Below are 22016 nucleotides of genomic sequence, written 5' to 3'. Positions count from 1 at the left end.
GATGGGGTGCAAAGGTACACAGATCATAATATATGTAGTTTTTCATCAAAAAATGTATGTTTTCTCTTCCTTTTGCATAGGTGAATGTCTGGATAAAGACCCTTGACTTAATCTGATTACATGTTTTAAGAGTAAACAAGAAACTGTGAGAAGACTGAATACAATGAAAAGTTTTCCTTCAGCAATAAATGTTTATTTGTCTTACAGGCTGCAGCAGATGGCTGCATTTTTTCCTCATGTTTCCATGAAGACAAGCTGATAATAGGATAATAAAGCCAGAAGACTTGTTTCTTCAAGGGTAAACGTTAACATTTTCTGAAAGCATGCAAGTTGTTTTCACATCTGGGAGGAAAATAAAGATAAAAAGACCAGACACCAGTTAGTGTAAGTAGAAGCACAGGCAGTAACATGCGTCTTAGCATGGATAACCTCGGTTTTAGGTTAATTAAGGCCCGCAATAGTATCTCTTACTGGGGACAAAGCTTCCTATTAGGAGGGTTAAACTTCTCTATTTGAAGATGTACATAACAAGTTGTGTATGTATTAACATGTTATGGGGTGTTTCTGGGGTATTTTTTGTTTGTTTTCAGGATTTTCATTAAAATAAGAAGTTTTGTAAAATGTGACATAGGTTCTAATGTTGTTGAATAGCAAAAAATGTATGAAGGATTAACCTGCCAACATTATTGGGTGCATGTACCACAAAAGCTGGAAAAGGGTATTTTAAACAGCTGTCATGTGTAATAGGTGAGAATCATGACTTCTTACCATAATGTAGACATTTTCTATATTATAACAAACAACTTCCGAAATTAAAAAATAAAAAAATGAAAAAAAGACACAGGCAGATTCTTGTGTAAATTTAGTGCTTTCATTCATTTATTAAGTATTAGAACTTTCTGTACTATCTTGGAATGTGAATGATCTCACAGTTATAGACTACAAGAAAAGGAAAAAATATATTAAGAAATGCAGAGTGCAGTGGCCAAGATGCTGGCTGGTTAACAGCACTCTCTCTCAGCTCTGCTATCTAATATGCATTTCTGACAGAAAAAAATGGGACCTGTTAACTTGTCAAACTTATGGATTAGTATTTCTTATAGTTCCTAGACAACTGTACTGGAATATCATTTCTTTATTTGCTGATTTTTGTGTCAAGTCTCTCAAAAGGGATACTGATATTTCCTCAAGATGAGTTACTCCAATGGCAGTGTACAGGACCAGTCTATGAAGAAAGAACTGCAAGCCTTGCTTACCACTATGATTGATTTATCCATAATCATTGATAAAATGGACAGTAAGCTGTATACTTTCAAAGAAGAGAGCAATAAACAAATGGAACTGTTGAAAGAAATTATTTTACAGCACTAATCCCAGATTGCTAGTATGAAAGACTCCCTAAATGAACTGGAGGGTAGAGTAACTGAACAAGATCTTCATGTAGATCATCTCTTAAAGTAAAATACTTTTTTACTCAATAAACTTAATGATCTAGAGAATAACTCAAGAAGGAAAAATCTACGTGTTTATGCTTTGCCAGGAAAAGCAGAGGGAGACAACATGATAAACTTTCTCACACATTGGCTGCCTAGCATCTTAAAGCTACAGGAGCCCCTCTCTTTTGGCATAGAGAGGGCTCACAGGTTGTTGGCAGCTTCCTCATTTTCTAATAAGGGAAACTGTAAACCAAGATCTGTTGTCTGCTTTCTCTTCTCAAGACAAGTAATTTGTATTGAAAACAGCATGGGCTAACTTTCCAGTTATGTTTAATGACAACATCATAAGGTTTGATAATGATTACGCATCTGCAGTGATTACAAGAAAAAATGAATGTTTACTATTAATTAAGAGAATTAAAAAGAAACATCTTAAAATTCATCTTTTGTTCCCTGCAAGACTTGAAATATTCTTTCCAGATGGCACCAAAACCTTTGGCACATTGGACTCAGCTGCTTCATATCTTATAAACAACAATATTTTAGATCAAACAGAAGAAATGGATTGCTTTTCCTTCTCACTTAACCGACAAGCTTAAACAAAACTGAAAAGTAGTTGACAAGAAAAAGGAAAAAACTAAAAGATAATTTTTTATCTAATGTCCTTTTTTTCTTATTTATGTTATCTGTTACACATTCAAACTCACCAAAAAATAATTTATACTTTTCTCATAAATCACAAGGAAAAAAGGTGATAGATTTTATATTCTCTTCATTTACTTTTGTTTAAACAGTCCTTTAAATGCATTCAACAAACTATTTAACCTTTAGCACAGTCTATTAAAAGTAACATAAATAGTGTCTTGTCAGTAATCTTAATTCACAGAAAAGCAATTTATATGTATAGCTAATCTAAGTTTGGATGTTAGGAGGGAAAAAAACTGATAAAGCTCTTGAAGGTTTTGTTTAACAGTATTTAAGAGGAAGAGAAGTACCAGCATCATTGAAGCAGGCGGTGGTAATGGTAATACCTAAAGAGGTTAAAGATCCACCAGCTTCATGCAGGCCCATTTCAATACTAAACCATGATTATAAAGTGTTTATGTCTATAATGGCTAAAAAGAATGGCAAAAGTGATATCAAAATTGATAGAAATTGATCAGTGTGGTTTTGTAGAAGAGAGGCAAACATTTGACAGTATTAACAGAAGATTGATGATCCAGAGGGAAGCAGAATGTAAGAAAATACTACTTTTATTGGTGGGTCTTGATGCAGAGAAAGCATTTGACAGAGTAGACTGGGACTTCATGAGCAGGGCAGTGGAAGCATTTGCTTTCCCTGATACAATTATAAGGTTGATTAAAAGAATTATTGAGGGATCAGAGGCGTGAATTAATGTGGGTGGGGTCCTCTCTGATAATTTCTGCTTGAGTAGAGGAACCAGGCAGGGTTGTCCACTTCCCCCTTTGTTGTTTGCATTATGTTTAGAACCATTGGCAAAGAAAATAAAGGACTCAGAAATTCAAGGATATAATTGGTGTGGTAGTCAGGAAAAGCTGGCTCTATTTGCAGACTCTGTCCCATCAGTAAGGAATGAATGAAGATTAACAACATCAGATAAAGAAGTTATGTCTTACCATAACGTTCCATATGTGTTGTTGATCTTCGTTCATTCATTACTTCCCACCCTCCGTCCCCCATCCGGAGGTTCCAGGTTGATTTATTGTAGATCTGTTATGACCAGAGGTAGCCTCTACTTTTAGCCATCAACTTGCAAACTTGATCTGAGGTAACAGGGAGCAGAGCATTCTGGGTAGGACCTTGGCTCAAGAGTTTTTGGCTGAGCAAGCTTGATATTTGGCTGGCTCGGTTCCAAGGACAGGACCGATAGCCCATCAGTAATGAATGAACGAAGGTCAACAACACAGATGGAACGTTATGGTAAGACATAACTTCTTTTTTAGTCCCTTTAGTTTTATACACAGGTCAGGCATATTTATATCAACCAGAGGAGAAGTTGTGGACAGTAATTACTAAAGAGCTGAAGGAATTTATTTAGGAGGGGAAGAAGGCAAGGGGTCAAGTGGGATAAGATGATTATCCCAACATAATAAGGAGGTTTAGTATTACATGTTTTGAAGGGATATTTCAGAGCTACACAGTTAAGGCTCTTATACATAACACAAACAGAAAGCTATAATTCAGAGTGAAAAGTGGTGATGTTGAAGTGAGAGGGGGTTAATTCATAAAGGAGAAAATGGTATTTTGGATACAGATCCTTATGGAGAATAACAGCAGTATTATTATATTCACAAAATAGCAGAAATATGCTAAGAACTAAGCCAACGCTGGCTGGACTGGAGAAAGGAGATTCTGCTGATACAGATAACTGCAGTTTAGGGGTACAGAGAATATTTAAGAGGGAAGTGGAATTTATTGGAAGAAGCTGGCAAAAGAATCAAGGTAATGGGAGCAAATAATTAGAGAAGGAAAGGTAATAGAATGGGAAGAGGCCACGAAGACATATGGCTTCCGGCTAGTGATTGCCTTCCCTATCAGGGATTGATATTAAAGTATAGGCAAAGAAAAAGGGATAGTGGTATCCAAAATGAACGAACTGTACTGGTTGATGTTTTTATTAAATGTAGAACACAGGCTGCTGTTAAAAAGGAGATAATAAGACATAAAAATATTGCACAATACCGATAGGAATTAGTCAGAAGAGCTCAGAAAAGATTGTGAAGAGAGAATATTTATGCAATTCACAAAGAAGCAATGGAAGAACATATGTATGGCTCCAAAATGTGCAGCAAAGTCTAGAAGGTTTAGGATTTTTGCTTGGAAGTGTTTGCATAGATATTTTTGTCATAGATTTTTTCTTGGGATATCCAAGCAGACTCCAAAGAATATTTCCTCGGGTAGAGGGCAAATGCTGGAGGTGTGATAGAGAAGAAAGAGGTAACTGAGACATTTGTTTTAGGAGTGTAATGAGTTGACAGACTTTAAAACTTCCATATAGAGTACTCTGTCAGGAATACTGGGTAAGCAATTGAGTGTAACTAGGAAATTATTTTTTTGAGCTGGGATACAGGATCTGAATTGCCTAGACATAGTAATAACCTCTGTAATAAAATCCCAAACCTACAAGCCTGGCTCCTGCATAATCAACCAGATATTCTTTCAATCTCAGAAACCTGGCTTAAGCCCCACATAAAAGATTCTGAGCTGCTTCCATTTAACTACCGTATATTAAGAAATGACAGAACTCATAAAAAGGGTGGTGGGCTTGCACTGTTATACTCTGCCTCTCTCCTAGTTACTCCCTACACCAAACCCCTCCCAAGCTTCGATAAAGCAGAATTGATACCAGCCCTACTACACCTAAACAAACAAACTCATATTCATCCTCTCCCACTATATCCCTCCTGGCGACAACATCTCAACCCTAGAAGACATTTTATCCTGGGTCTCTTCTAATATTGCTCATGAAACTATCATCCCAGGTGATGTTAATATAAACTGGGACACAATCCTAGCTCCTACCAACTCACTTAACATCAACCTATATAAGTTCATCCAGTTAATCAATTTCACCATCAGACCCACCAAAAACTCTACTACTGGAAGTACCATAAACTGTATCTTAGTATCCCATCCTCACAATATCTCAGATAGTGGCATTCTCCCAGACTCATTAGCTGACTATTTCCCCAAATTCGCACATCGTCTCCCCTCCTCTCTCCAACTTACCCATTCTCATATCACCACTCGCTGCCTCAAAAACCTTGACCCAGACACATTTACATATACACTAAAAAACACAAACTGGAACCCTCTAAAGACCCTTCAACTTGACGAGGCTCTTGCCTACTTTAATACCACCTTTATACTCAGTTGCCCCACTTAAAACTAAGCGCATCAAGAGTAATCCAGTCCCATGGCTAACCAAAAACACCTTAACTGTCATGCGACTCCGTGATAGAGCCTGGACACACTATCAAAAAAATAAAACCGTCACCAACCTCACCAAATATAAGAGCTTACGTAACAAAGTCAAAAAACTCATCGCTACTGACCGCAGATTATACTTTACCACCCTTCAAACTGGCCATAGTACCAATCCTAAACTGTTCTGGAAAGGAATCTCATCTCTCCTCAGCCCAGGCAAAACTGAAAATCCATGTCCCAACTTAAATGCATCTGATATGGACTTAGCAAACCAGTTTAATTCCTTCTTCATAGATACCATCAGTAAGCTAACATCAAGCTTCAACAATAACTTTACAACTAATGCCAAGCCTGCCACTCCCTCCCAAAACGCCCCAAGTCCACAACCCCCACCTTTCATTATCAATCCCATATCTATTAGCACCATCAAAAAACTACTCCTAAAAATAAAACCTGGTTCAAATGCCCCCTACGAAATCCCCTCCTACTTTCTAAAAGCAGCTTCCGAAGCTATCGCTCTTCCCATCAGCATACTTATTAACCGTTGCTTCTCAGAAAGTCACATCCCCCAACTCTGGAAGAAAGCTTTCATTATACCTCTCCATAAAGGTGGAAACAATAAAGACATTCAAAACTTTCGCCCAATCGCTATCCTTTCCCCTAACTCAAAATTACTTGAAAAGTGTGTACACCAACAACTCTTACCTTATCTTACCAATAACCAACTTCTAACACCTACACAGCTTGGTTTTCGGCCTGGCCACAGCACCTCCACAGCACTCCTTTCCTTCCTTGAAACAATCAATAAAGCTTGTGTCTCCGGTCACTTCGTATCCACTCTTCTCCTCGACCTGTCCAAGGCATTCAACACTATTTCCCATTCCCTACTCCTCACCATACTCTAAATTTGTCTCCTTCCTCCATCCAGTGGTTCTCAAGTTACCTCTCAAGCAGACAACAAGCAGTTAAATGGAATAAGGCCACCTTACCCTTTCTCAATACTACCACAGGCATCCCACAAGGTTCCATTCTAGGCCCACTCTTATTCAACATATTCATTAATGATTTCCATCAAGCCATCCCCAACTGCAGTCTTATTCAATACGCTGACGACTCCACTTTAATTTCTTCCTCCCTCTCCCTCTCAAATCTCTCGCATGTTACCCAAACTACATTCCCTGCAACTGAGCAATGGATGCTAGAAAACCATCTGGCTCTAAATGCCTCTAAAACTAAACTAATGCTTTTCAGCCCCATTAAAAGATCACCTCTTGACAAACAGTCATTTATATTTACCTGCAAAAACAATAGTCCCCTTGAAGTTGTGTCAGAATCAAAATTACTAGGAATAGTCATTAATCACCAGCTAAAATTTGACAAGCATCTATTAACCAACATCAAAAAAAACCATAAAAAACTAGGTATTCTCTACCGCCACAGCCGTTTCATTTCTCCCTCTACTAGAATCACACTAGCTAACACATACCTTATCCCATTCCTGTTATATAGGGCAACTATCCTTACCAATCTGCAATCCTCCCTTAAAACAAAACTCGCAGCCTGCTACAACAAAATATCCAAGTTGGTCACAAGGCTTCTTCTCACCACTGTAATTCCCTTCACCAACTAAGTTGGCTAGAGCTACCCAACTTCCTCACTTAATCTCATCTATAAACCATCTCTCTGTCCCTCCCTAGCCAGTACCTTTGAAATGTATATACCAAATCGACTCTTAAGATCCAATTCCCAAAATCTAATTAAACTACAGAAACCCTTACGCCCAGCTGGGAATCACCTGCTATCCTTCTCCCTAGCACGCCTCTGGAACTCTCTTCCTTCCTCCATCTGCACTACCTCTTGCCTTTCATCATTCAAAACATCATTACACTCATATCTTGAGTCACAATGGATATGCTCCTGCTCCCATCCTACCTAAGCTTACATAAACAGAAAATATAAAGGTAGCCTATAGAAAGTAGATTGTGTACATAGAAGATTATAGATGTACAAAAACTATCAGTTTAAAACCCTGAACTATACTTAAACTGCTAATTCAGTAATATAAACATAATAGTACTACTGCCCTCAAATATAACAAAATATCCATACATATGGTTCTACTCTACACCCAAAATGCCATGCATTACCTGAGAAATTGTTTTTCTCCTAATGATATGCTATATTCCTGATTTTCATATGTCCTAACCATTAAAGTGTCACTCTTCTTCAGAATCTGAACTTTCAGTGTCAACCTTGCTGCTAATAATTTTACTTTTGACTCCCTATTAATCTCATAATAATGTATGCTTTTAAATTTAATGCTATACTACTGCTATAGTTCAGAAATTGTACTGTACATTTATTATCTACTTAGAAACTATAAGCATAACTTCAATGTTTTTCTGATATTTCTTTAATTTCTAAACAAAACATTTTTTTCTATGTAAATTTTTTTTTCTCAGTATAAATTTCATTGTATCTGTCTTGGAGCTTTTCTCCCCAGGACTCCATTGAAAACGGGTTCCTTGGCCCAATGGACTATCCTGGTAAAATAACTGCAAATAAATAAATAATAAATAAATAAATAATAGTGAGGCCTTGTTAAGTTTATTTATGGTGGCTGCCAAAAAAGCAATTACTAGAAAATGGATATCAAAATCTAAACCAACTATACTTGAAGTAGTGAATACTGTAAAAAAAGAGAACGTCAGGACAGAGAAAAATGTAGTTTGAAATTACATAGGAAAACAGTGGAAACTTTGAGAATGATACATGTAGAAAAATGTTTTGGATGAAGAATAATTTATGTGATTTTGTTTAGATGGTAGGATGTATAAATGCATATGTAAATTTGAACTTGATAATTTGGTTTGATTACTTTTATATAAATGTAAGCTTGCTTATGTTACAAGTTATAATTCAGTAAAGGTGTTAAAACAAAAAAAATGCAAAAAATCTGGGGTTGAAATGAAAAAAAGGCTTGCTGAGTATGAGACCTTTCAAGATGAAGTGTTTTAAAAATGATAGCGATATTGGACAGAGCAATAAGAGAAAACCTGAGTCACAATTTCTAATTCAGTAAAGATCCTTAAAAAAATGGCTAGGATGGTAAGAGATGAGATAAAATATTGTCTCTTCAGTGTGTGCCTTTAACTCCCAGTGGGTGTGGCTTGAGCCTTTAAAGTGAAGTTATCTCCTTAGAGTTCTAACAAACAATCATTGCCAGAGGTCAAACATCAATACAGTTGTGTTTGCCATCATGTATGCTTCAAGATAAAATATTCTGATACCTGGTATATAACAAGTTGTGGAATTTTTAATGCAATTATGAAAAAGGAATATTTGAAGCCTAGAGCTACATTAGGAGGTAACTGCAGAATCACCTTGAGGTGTCCTAGACTGTAATGAGTTAACATGGAAGACTCCAGGATCAAACAGTAATCCTGTAGAAGTTTCAAAAGTAGAAGGGGTGACGACCATGCCCTGGCCCAGCAATCAAGGAGCCTCATTCCTCATCACTAACACCAGGGAGGTCGTCTCCTAGAAGAGGAAAGGATAACTAATACACACAGTAAAGTACAATTTCCCTTAAGTGCACACAGAGAGCACAGTCAGTCTGGGGCTGGTTGCTCCCTTGCTCACCAAGTCCCCAATAAGACTCCCCACTGGCAAAGCTATAGGGTCCAGATCTAAGCCTAACTGGGCAAGCTAAAACCTCTAGTATCCTCTCTGTCCAACCAGTGCTTCGTGTCCCTGCCAAGTAGCTGACACAACACACACACTTTGAGATAAGTATTTATACAACTTCACAGACACTCATGGGAAAGGCGGACACAGATTGTCCAACTGTGCCCCTTTACTCAGACTGTACAGTAGTAGTTACTGCCACCACCCAGTTAATAATATCATCTACTAAAAGGTCCTTAAAAGGGTGTTCTATTATAACTGTGCAGTATTAATATCCAATGGTAGTATGACTAAACAGTCTCAAGGCTTAATTTGGAGTGACTTAGGCAGTAAACTCTATACATATGCAATGTATTCTAGAGTTTATCTCTACACAAAACAGCCACAGGTAGAAGGTTTTAAAATATTTAATAATAAATAATTAAAACACAAGACAAAACTACTACACCACAGAAATACCTAAGAATTCACAGATCACACAGAAACTTAAAATAATACAGTGGGACAGGTCTGATTTACACAGAAAAATACCTAATTAATCTTTACTAGTTTTAACTAATCCTACAAGAACTCACAGTGCTAAAACTTACATGTGAGCACAAGGCAGAGTGTTGATAAGTTAGATGTCCAGATCAAAATGCTGTTTTGTCTCTTGTGAGAAATAGTATTTAAACATTACTCACAAACATGTCTCTGGGTCCTCCCCAGATTACATCATTTTTGACACTTGCTCTGAGTTCCCAGGCTAATAGAAACTCCATTTACATTATTTAGCAAGCTAACACCTGCATAGGAGAATACAACAATAAAAGGCATTTCCCATATACACTCTAGCAGAAACCAAAGCAATAAAGCACCTTCCACATATACACTCTAACAATTATTCCTTAAGTTAAGACAATAGGAAGAATGTGTTCAGCTAGCCGCTCTGGCACCATTTTTTAGATAATTGTAATTTCAAAGACATTTGAAATGCTTGGCTTGGTTTTTCTTACAGCAGATGGCAATGTTGCAACCATCTTGAAATTCACATTTTACAGTGTTTTCTTTCATTTAAAAACACAAGCCTGTATTTTACATTTATTTATACAAGTGATAGAATTATATATCAAATTATATTTGCCTAGGCTGTCAGCCTTCACCCATCTCTCCCCAATCATCACAGGAGGGAAAAAGGGTTTTGTTTAAGAATATTTTAAAAGGGAGGAGAAGTACCAGTATTTTGGAAGAAAGCTGTGCTGACTGAAATACCCAAAGTGGGTAAAGACCATTCAAACTCTGTTTCATATGGACCCATTTCAGTTTTAAACCGTGATTATATGTATTTGTCTATACAAGGTAAGAAAATGGCAGAGATGTTGCAAACATTGATGAATATGCATCACTGGGGTTTTGTGGAGGGGAGACATTTGACAATATTAATATAACACTGATGATCCAGAAGGAAGTAGAGTGTAATAAAACACCATTAATTTTTGTAGGTCTTAATGCATTCAGTTGAGTCAGCTGGGATTTTATGAGAATGGTTAGTAGTAGCATTTGCATTCCCTAAAACAACAGTAGAGTTAATAAGGAAGATATAAAAAAGGTAAGAATTAAGATGGGAGGGGTCATTTCAGACAAACTGTTTTAAGAGAGGAATCTCGTAGGGATATCATTTTTCCTCTTTGGTATTTGTTTTGTATTTAGAGCCATTAGCAAAGAAAAAGGAGGGGCTCATAAATTCAAGGATGTAACTAGTATGGTAATCAAGAAAAGTTAGCTTTATTTGCAGATGATATTATTTTGTACTTGATTAATCCAGAAAAGGGTATTCTGATGTGGAACATTTTGAGATGGTTTCAAGTCATTACAGCATATAAAATAAAGATAAAACAAAGGCTGTTGCAGTAAACTGTGTACCCACACATGATTTAGTTCAGCAATACCCATATTTATAGTGACATGACAAGATGATGTTTTTAATTGTATTGATTAAAAAGGATTCCATTATGGCAGCTAAGGATATATGGGAAGAGACTGAGTAAAAGATGAAACAAAATTTGAGAAGCTGGAATTTGTTGAATATGGATGGATGATTAGGCGTAACAAATTTCAAGTGATGTATTTTCTCAGACAGTGGATGAACTAGGTTCAGATCTTACAAACAATGGAAATGCTTCTTGTTCCTTTAACTTTATATACAGGTTAGACATATTTTATCAACCAGAGAAGTAATTGTGGATGATGGTAAAAGAGGTGAAGGAATTTATTTGGGAGGAGAGAAGAGGTAAATTGAATAAGTTAATTCTCCCCATAGAACAATGTCGTTTAGGATTACCTGATTTGAAGTGATATATTAAAGCTATGCTGTTAAGGTTCATAGACTTAACTCAAGCAGAAGGTTATAAATTGAACTGCAAAGGGATGATTATGATTATGAAGTGTGTGTTGTGGAAGGAAATTGAGAAATATCTTGAGTACGATTTTGGATGTAGGCCCTTTAGGAGAATAACAGCAAGTTAACAAGTAACTGGCCCACAGATCAGTCACTCGGTCACATTGTGTCACCATACAACATGTCCATTCTGATTATTTACCAGTTATTCATGGAGTTCCCTTAGGTTTAGTCCTGAGACCCTTCTTGTTTAAATTAGTATTTTCTACCCCTCCATTAAGCAGATCTTGCTTGTTCGACTGGTATGCTGTTAACTGCAAAATTGGATTTCTTGCAGTAACAGTGATATGCTTGCAATAAATGGATCTTTAACTTTTCTGATCAACCTCATCAGAAAGATGTGAACCTAGTCAGGCCTAAGTATATTTATTATCTCCAGTTTAGGCCTAACAAATTTCAAGTGATGTAGTTTGGTAAACAGTGGATGAAGTAGGTTCAGATGCTTATAATGTTGTGGCCATGCCCATGTGCTAGGGTTGTTTGCATCTAACATGTTAATTAATTCTGCTGGAATAGTTATTGGAGATGAAAGTAAAATTCTGTCCTCCCAGTTCGATTACTTAGAGATGGAACAGTCAGAGACAGAAATGATTGCTTATGACTAGAACTACCATCAGAGACTAAACATATTGCAGGTGTTAGATTATTTTTGCATTGCTTTATTAAGTATATACTAGCATAAAGAATTGAAGTTTTCCTTAGCTATTGTAAAATTAAAGATTGTAATATTAAACATTCTGATAGTAAATTTGCAGGTCCCAGAATAAGTATATCTTGTGTCTTTAAAGATCAAATATACAATGTAGTCAGTATAATGTCTGGGTTTTGTGACGTGGCAACAGCTGCAGCAATTAAAAGAACTAAGAAAGTTAGAACAGAACACACAAGTACAGAAAGTAAAAGAATTAAAGTCAAAGCATAGCACATAGAAATGCATTGATCTGTCAGACATTAAAGTGATTCCTTGCTGGAATTAAAGCTTCAGAAACCGTCATTATGTCCTTTTTTATTATTGTAGGTTTTAAGAGGTAGTCTCAGCTGGTCTATAAAGCAGTGTGTCATCTTGCTCTATTTGAAGGTCTATGAAGCTTCCCCTGCTGATATATTGAAATAAATGTCAGAAGTAAAAAAAAAAATGTGACAGAAACATAATGCAAAGTATTTGTGGAGATTATGGGATAAGTTTTCTGTTAAAATGTAGAAATCATTAGTCTATAGAAATAATCCAGGTATATGTGTGTGTGTGTGTGTGTGTGTGTGTATACATATATATATACATATATATATATATATATATATATATATATATATATATATATATATATACTTCACTTTAGAACCTGGAAATACTGAAATGTCGAAATTCAGTATTTCGAGCCCATAAAGTGGAATCCTGAAAAGAGAGAAAGCTCAGAAGAGCGAAATTCAAAACATCGAATACTGGAGGTTTCGAATTTTGTGCTTCTGAGGTTCCGGTGTGGTTACGGATTCAGGTAAGTGTGCGTGTGTGTGTTAATGGTATTGGGTAGGGGCTGTGGTGTGTGTTAGTGTGTTTTGTTGCTGTGATGTGTGTCTGCGAGCAGACTGTAGCTTGTGCGGTGGTATTGTATGTGTCTTTGTCTGTAGTGTGATCTCGGAGTTAGAATATTTAAGTAGGGGAGGTGTGGGGGTGCAGCCCCCCACATAGGGGGGGTGCATGGGGGCTTGCCCCCCCTTCTTTTATGTAGCAGAGAGATTGTGTTTGTGTGTGGGGAGGATGGTGTGTGTGTGTGTGTGTGTGTGTGTGTGTGTGTGTGTGTGTATGTGTGTGTGCAGTAGCGCGGAATTCAAAATCTCCGGTGTGCGAGAATTTGAATTTCACACTTCTGAGTTTTCTGTGGATTAAAAATTCGACTTTATAGCTTTGAAATACTGAATTTCGACATTCCAGTATTTTGAGGATATAAATTGAATATATATATATATATATATATATATATATATATATATATATATATATATACATATACATACATATAAATAAATATATATATATATATATATATATATATATATATATATAGGTTTACTTTCAAAATCTCGCAACTGACCATTGAGAGTGTGCATATATGCAACCTGAAATGTCATAAAACAAATTACTGATCATTCACATAACCAAAAGTAGGAATTAAGGAATGTGGACTTTACCAAAAATTTCTGGTTATGTGCTATGAATGTTTTGCAGGGGGGCAAGCCCCCCTATAGCCCCCATACCCCCTGCTACTTATATATACATACTCTGAGATCACACTACAGTGAAGGAAAGGGGAAATTTCCCAATCCCCACTACTATAGTGCGATCTCCATTCAAAATAACAAATCCACAAGAGTGAATGCACACTAGCATTTGCTGTTGTGGATTCGTCATTTTAAAAATCAATGTTTCGACAACTTGTAAAATTGCCTTTCAAGGTCGCATAACTGACATGAGACATTTTAATGGTAAACCATATGTACTTATACACACACACACACACACACACACACACACGTGTGTGCGTTTGTCTACAGAAATGTAGAAAACAATAGGATGAGCTACAGCAGTCAAGCATCTTGAAGGCTAATAGGTTGTAAATTTGGTAATTGAATGTATGACCTTAACCCTTTTTATGCATGGAACCACTCCACGTTACTAAAAAGCTGTGGTTCACCACTTAATGTTTTCTGTGCTGGTACTTGTAATGTAGCTATTAGTTCTTAGTGCAGTTTTTCTCCCTATATCTGCTCCGTAGGTGTGCCCCTTACCAGCAGCAGCTGACTTCATTAACATAATGTAAGAAAGTAAAGTAAATGACGTTAAATAACTACTTCAGTTTTTGAACTGACATTGATAGCCAGTGGTAGCACACAGGCTGCGTAATAGCCTTCCACAAGAACAAGTCTCTCAAAGTTTGCTTTTATGTTGAATACTTATATAACTACCATTTCGTAGAAGTTGTGAAGTGTTTTAGTCAAATAATTTGACTTTCATCTTAACTAGTTAGTCATGTTCCATTGTTGCTTAACAGTCCTCTTTACTTGGACTTTCTAAGTGCCTAATCGTATTTTTCTATGTAAAAGAACAAAAAAAAATTCAGGGTGGCTGTGTTTGACTGTTATTTCCTACAAACGAGTCTGGTGTTCCTAAATGACTTGTATCTAAAAGGAATCTTTGTTGGTTAGTTAAATGTATCTTTTTCTTTTATGGGGAAAATACAGTAGACAGATGGCCTCTGGCATTACGACTTCCTCAGTTTCCATTGCAGTAGACAGTTATCTTCCAGAAAGAGGTTGGTAGAAGGCTTATTTGATAGCCTACCCATACTTTGTGAAACACTTGCCATTGGAAGTGCATTGTCCTACAAATGTGTTTTTCGGCTTTACCCGGTTAGGGGTCACCACAGCGGAACTCCGGTCCGCTAATGATAGGCAGTTGATTTTTGCGTGCCGAGTTGCCAGCCCTGACGCACAACCTTCAACGAAGGTACGCCCATTCACGCATGTCTCCACACAGAAGACGCTCGTAAGGTAATCATAAAATAGGGGATTTTCCCCAAGAGAAAATATTTTTTTCATTGTGATAAAATTGCTTTGTTGTTTAACTGCTAATAGAGATTTTCACATAGTTTTATTATTTTTCAGACCCTATGGAAGAAGACATACTTCAAGTTGTGAAATATTGCACAGGACTCATAGAAGAAAGGGATTTAGAAAAACTAGACCTGGTGGTAAAATATATGAAAAGGTAATTTATTTTTTCTGTTACTCAGACGAATAAGCAATACAGTCCAGCATAATATTTCCCTTGTTTTCCTTAGTGGTATTTGAATCTGTTTTTGCATTATTTTATTGAATTTTATAACTCCTCATGTCAGAGATTACACCATTCTAAAATTTCAGTTATTCAACATGCAGACTAGAAAGTGCGAATCATCTGTCCAGAATTGTAAAAGACAGTAGATGTTCCCCCTAGATATATTAAACTTTCTGCTCAAATGTAGTTGTTTTAGCATCTTTTATTTGTGGTGTCTTTATTGACATAAGTATGTCAGCATTTGCTTCAAGATACTTGCACCAGAGATACATTCTTAATTGCTTACACTTCATACTTTCAGTATACAGTGGATATAAAAAGTGTACACACCCCTGTTAAAATGCCAGGTTTTTTTGATATAAAAAAATGAGACCACAATAAATCATTTCAAAACTTTTCATACCATTAATGTGACCTGTAACCTGTACAATTCAATTGAAAAACAAATCTGTTAGGGTACAAATATAAAAAAATAAAAAATGTGCACTAAGCTGGTTGCATAAATGTGCACACCCTTAAACTAATACTTTGTTGAAGCACCTTTTGATGTAATTACAGCATTCAGTCTTCTTGGGTAGGAGTCTATCAGCATGGAACATCTTGACTTGGCAGTATTTCCCACTCTTCCTTGCAGAAATGCTCCAAATCTTTCAGATTGCAAGAGCATCTCTTGTGCACAGCCCTCTTCAGGTCATTCCACAGATTTTTTTTTTTTAAACAAGAAACATCCTTATTAAATTATCATGTATGACATACGCCATGTTACATTTATATAAATGAAAATAAACTATAGCGACACAATGTCATGTGCAAACATTATACATTCCAATCATGCTGACTCAACTATAGCTGCAAACATTATACATCACTTTTAATATATCCAGTCATTGTTAGTCAACCATTGTATAGCTCATTCGGGTCCTGCCTTATTTTAAACCTCGATCCTCCTCTAAATGTAGTGATCCCACATTTCCCATTTTTCCTATGTAATTTGCTCCTACCCTTTTCTAAAGATCCCAGTTCCAGTTGTTTTGTCTCTGTTACTATCTTCGCCACTTCTGGTGTAGTAGGTTTAGACATTGATTTCCATTTTCTAGTAATTGCTTTTTTGGCAACCATCATAATTAGACTCAGCAAGGCCTTACTATATCTAGTCTGTTCCAATTCTGTATCATAGCTCAAAAAAAATAATTTCCGTAGTTACGCCAATTTGCTCACCCAGCATCTTCGATAGAATCTTTAAAGTCTGCCAACTCATTACACTCCCAGAAAATGTGATCCCAGTTGCATCTTTCTTCCCCATCACACCTCCAACGTTTGCTGAATACCTGAGGAAAAATTCTTTGAAGTCTGCTTGGGGTATAAAAATACCTATGTAAGCATTTCCAGGCAAAGATCCTAAATCTTCTAAATTTTGTTGCATGTTTGGGAGACTTACATAGCTATTACATATATCCCCCCATTGTTTCTTTGTGAATTGCCAATCTTATCTGTCTTTCCAATCCTTCCTAACCTCATCTCATTAATTCTTATAATTATCATGCAGTGTTTTATACACTGTACTAATTATTCCTTTTGTAACAGTAACTTCTGTTTTAGATTCTACTAAAAACTCTTACCTTTGCTGGTCTTTCGTTTAGTATCCCCCTGTTTCTTTCTCTTTGCCTATGTACTGATATCAATCTTTGATATGGAAGGCAGACTCTAACCTGCAGCCTAAATAAGTTCTTGGCATCTTCCCGTTCTGTTATTTTTCCCTCTCTAGTTATTTGTTCCCAACACTTAGGTTCATAGGTTGGTACTAGGTTGTCGGCCGTAGGGCCTATGCAAGCCTAGTCATAACAATTCCCTGGCTATTTCTTCCCACATTATTTACTTCCCTTGATCCCTGTCTAGCAGGGCAACTGACGTGATCCCAGGGGTGAATTTCCTATCTCCCATCTAGTCATCAAGGTTCCTTTTGAAGAGGGCCAAAGAGGCGCTCTGCTTGACATGTATGGGCAGTCTATTCCAGAGTCTGGGGAGTCTCTGGGTCAGGAACCTATCCCTCCAGCATGTTTTGTTCATTGTGATGACTAGGTTTAGATCCCTGGAGAGTGTCTCTCTGAGGGATTGGGATTTCTTTAAGTGTAGCATGTCCAACAGCTCTGTGTTTGCCATGGCCTTGTATGTTAAGCAGAGATCGCCTCTGAGTAGACGATATACGACAGAGTATAGGTGGAGTTTTTTTAGATGGTCAGCATAGGGCATCTGCTTTAGGCCTGTGATTCTTTTAGTGAGGTATTTCTGCTGCCTTTCCAGTTGTTGCAGATTTCTTGAGAGGTACATACCAAACGGGGCATTGTATTCTATAATGAGTCTAATGAAGGATGAGTACAGTGGGACACTGACCTCCTTTTTTCTGGATGAAAAGCCCTTAGTGATGAGGTGTGCCACATAGAAGGATTTCCTGACTGTTGTGACAATGTGGTTATCGAAGCTGAGACCACTTGTCCACCTGTGTCCCTAAGTCTCTTATCACACTTTCGGTGTTTAGTGTTTTGCCACCTATGTGGTAATTCATGGGTACATGTTTTTTTCCCAAAGGGGATAACTATACATTTCTTGGCATTGAGCGCTTGAGCCCATGGCTCTGGCACCAAGCATCTGTTTCTGTAAGGCTCTTTTGTAGAATATCCACATAATTTGTAGATTCAGTAATGGCTCCTAGTTTGCAGTCATCAGCGAGCTTTGTTAGCCAGAGTCCTTTAGTGTTGGCCTGTACTTCAGAGAAGTAGATGCCAAACAAGAGCGGTCCGAGGACTGAAGCCTGAGGTACTCTACTTGTCTGGAGCTGGATTTGGAGTTAGCTACTTTTACAGCATGGGTTCTGTCAGTAGGCCAGTTGGCAACCCATTGAGTGACGTAGGGATTAATGCACAGCTTAGTAAGTTTATGTATGATTCCAGAGTGGGGGATGGTGTTGAAGGCCTTGGCGAGGTCCAGATAGGCTGTGTGGACCACCTCACCCTTGTCCACTGCTCTGGTTACTGATTCGAAGAAGTCAGTCAGGTTCAGGAGATGAGATCGGCCCTTCATGAACCCAAACTGCGTGGGGTTCAGTGTTTGAAGGTTGCCAATGTCTTTGTTTATAAGTTCCATGATAATACATTCCATTGCCTTGCAGATCAGGCTCGTCAGACTGATGGAGCGGTAGTTCCTGGGATCCACGGTGGATCCCCCCTTGTGGAATGTGATAACTCTAGCTGTGCACCACTCAGTGAGCATGGATTAAACATGACACTTAGTAAGGTGCCAGTTTATTTTGTAGTTCATGTAGTACACAGCCTGGGATGTCATCTGGTTCCATGAATGCTGTATTCTTAGATTTGGAGAGTGCGTTTTTTTTTACCTGTGGGGTCGTTATTACTGGAATTTGGCAATATTTCGGTATTGAGATGGGCCCTTTAGGGAATGAGAGGGGGGTGGAGTTTGCACTGAATCGATCTGCCAGGTTATTGGCAATATCCCTGGGATCAGTATATTTAATGCCATTCTGTTGGTAGCTCAGAGCAGGTCTGAACATTGCCATTTAGATTCTTGACATAGCTATAGAATGCGTTGTGGTTGTGTTTAGAATCTTTGGCAATTTTATTTTCATAACTAGCTTTGGAGGATTTTTTAAGGGATCTCAGCTTCTTACTGAGGCTGGTAAGGGAGTTTTTTGCATCCTGGGATTTTCCTCTTTTCTGCAACAGTTTCTTCCTTTTGTTGTAAAGTTTGTTTATGGCAAGGGGCCACCAGATTGGCTTCCTTTTTTTGGAGGAGAGCGTCTTGGTTCTGTTGGGGATGGCACGATTCATGCACGAGTGAATGTGCTCGTACAGTGCCTTAGTGTAGGATTCAGCAGTCGAACTTTCAGTTCCCGTCTGCATGGGTGTCATGAATTTGTCAATACTGACTTGAGTAGCATAAAGTTGGAGGTTTTCTTACTGGGGGGTGGGATGTGGATGCCAAGGGTGATTAGCTTATGGTCAGACCTGACCATTGAGGAGGTGACCATAGGCGTGGAGCATCGATTTCCCATGTTGGTAATGACTAGGTCTAGGATATTGGAGCCCCTAGTGGGACTAAGGATTAGTTGATCCAGGGCGTGGAATTTATGAATTACAAGAACCGTTGGGCAAAGGTGTTGGTACACGAGTAGTTTTCCCAGTTAATGGCAGGGTAGTTGAAATCACCCAGTATTAGGGTGCTTGGTTGTATCTTAATATTTTCCAGTATATTTAGAAAGGTGTAGTGAGAATCTTGGGGCATGGTGGGGGATCTGTAGCAAGCTACAATTTGGATTGCAGTCTTACCTAGTGTTAGTTGCACCTGGAGAATTTCAGACGCAGTGTGTTGGGCATCTAGCCTGGTGTTGCGAGTATCCTTGGTGAATATGGACACTCCTCCACCTTTAGTGTTTCGGTCCTGGTTTGGTGGCCAAAAAGTGTGGTAAGAGTTGTAGCCTGGTATTGCAGGGGTGCTATCTGGAGCCTTGAACCAGGTCTCGGTTACTGCACAGATATCGATGTTCTCCATTTTTAGGAGTGCCTCAAAAGAGTGCATTTTGAGGTTTAGACTTCTAGCATTGAGTAGCATTACCTTCAGATTTTGCATGCTTGTACCTGTAAAGCCTGTTATTACTGATTCTTTTAATGTTAAATTGAACAGAATGTCTAGGCTTATGTTGAAATTTAGGACACTGGACATTGAAAATGGTTATTTAAGAGAATGTATTGCTGGTGGAATAGTCCCTAAAGGACTACGTGTTTGGAAATATCCAAACAATGTGCAAATAGGCAGTACTTTTCATAAGGAATTGTTGGATGTTTTTAATAATTGTGGTCTTGAAATTTTAAAAACTATTATCAAAGAGAATAATAGAGTAAAGGATGAAATACAAAACGAAATAGAGGAATTGGATCAGTGTATTAAGGATGACTTGATGTTTACCATAATGGAGGAAAAAGAAAAGTATTTTAATGTTAGATTAGAAATTGATAAAAAATGTGAGCAAATGGTTCAAAGAAAGTTAAAAAAGTTTGAACGTGATTCTAAAGAATATAGAAGTAACACTTGTTGCCCCAAGCCAAGAAGTTATAGACAGAAAAAAGCTGTCTACCTCGACAAGCAACCTTTAAATAACGATGGGGGGTATCATGAAAGGGAAAATGACAATATGAACGATGATGCGGGTGATTTGGAAGATCTTGGTGAATGCCCACCTTTACGTAGGTCAGAAAGACTGATGAAAAAAATGGGGTACCAACAACAACAGAATTTTTATTGGGGGGGAGAAGGAGGAGATACTAACGATAGACAGTATACCCCATACCCATAATAATTTTTGTGAAATCAGTGTAGATGATTGTAAATATATATTTGAGGGCTTTTGTATATACAATTTTAGTAAAGTGACACTTGTTAGGGAGCACTTTAGGTTATTATCTAAGGGTTTAAAATTAATTCCCCAAAAAAGGAGACCTCACAAAGACACTAATGGATATAAAAATGTTCACCAGAAAAGTTAATTTGGGGTTGATCCTGCCTTCAAATTTTATAGAAATAGATACGGGACTGAAACGAAAAAGTATATTTAATCCACCTATTCACCCCCAGTTAAAGAACTTCGAGAAAGTAGTCGAAAAAGAGATAGGTAGTACATTTAGTAAAGTTAGATATAAGACAAAGTTGACTAATAAAGAGAAGGAAGTGTTAATGGAATTAAAGACTAACACTGATGTTCGGGTTATGAAACCTGATAAAGGGGGGGGGTGGTAATGATGGATAATATTATATATGAGGGGAAGATGAACCAAATTTTAAGGGATGATGTAAAATATATTAGTGTGTCAAAAAATGAGGTAAGTATCGCCTATAGAAAGATTGATGTCACGCTAGAAGATGTGCATGGAAGGTTTAATTGATGGAAAAACATAAAGGTAGACAAATCAAGGATACCATCCATATTTGGGATTCCCAAGACCCATAAGGATAAATCTGACCCACCATTGAGACCAATAGTATCGGCAGAGGGGTTGAAGACCCTTCCATTAGCAAAATATGTGGACAGTAAGCTTAAAAGATTATGGACAAAAAGGAAGGCTATTCTGAAAGATTCATGGGATTTTTTTGAGGGAAATGAAGCATGATTTGTATCAGGAAAATTTAATATTTATCACTATTGATGTGATAGATTTATTCTCTAGTATTCCCTATGATGAAGTATGTTGGAGGAAATAATTTTTGATGATGCTGATTTGAGTCACAATGAGAAACTGGTATGTTTAGGGTTACTGGAATTAGTTTTAAAAAACAATTTTATATTTTTTAAAGGAGAATTCTACCAACAGGTTCAAGGTGTGGTGCTGGGCACAGCCTGCGCCCCAACTTATGCCAACCTGGTATTAGCAAAATGGGAGGAGTGATATATATTAAGATCTGAATATGCATCAAATTGTACCCTCTATAAATAGAGATTTTTAGATGACATAGTGATTTTATGGACAGAGACTAGAGAAAGGTTTGAGGAATGTTTGGGCTGTATGAAGAGTACAACTACCTTTTTAGATTTCACATATAATCTTTCAAATGAATGGCTACAATATTTGGATGTGGAAATATACAAATCTAAAGGTAAATTTGAGTCTAC

At 37.3% G+C, this 22016-nt stretch overlaps 1 protein-coding gene across 1 annotated transcript in view; it reads left to right on the top strand.

Moving 5' to 3' along the window:
* Positions 1-21792, top strand: part of REV1 (REV1 DNA directed polymerase) — a 4137464-nt gene extending 4115672 nt beyond the window's left edge. Inside the window, exons 21-23 of the mRNA XM_044071967.1 lie at positions 15169-15271; positions 20036-20595; positions 21701-21792. Coding sequence (XP_043927902.1) covers positions 15169-15271; positions 20036-20595; positions 21701-21792 — 755 coding nt within the window. The remainder of the gene's footprint in view (positions 1-15168; positions 15272-20035; positions 20596-21700) is intronic.
* Positions 21793-22016: the final 224 nt, after the last annotated feature.

The sequence above is a fragment of the Protopterus annectens genome, chromosome 5.part0, assembly GCF_019279795.1.
Source record: "Protopterus annectens isolate FY-2018-M chromosome 5.part0, PAN1.0, whole genome shotgun sequence".
Classification (NCBI taxonomy): Eukaryota; Metazoa; Chordata; order Ceratodontiformes; family Protopteridae; genus Protopterus; species Protopterus annectens.
The sequence above is the reverse complement of the archived record's forward strand: the minus strand, read 5'-3'. Positions and strand labels throughout refer to the sequence as shown.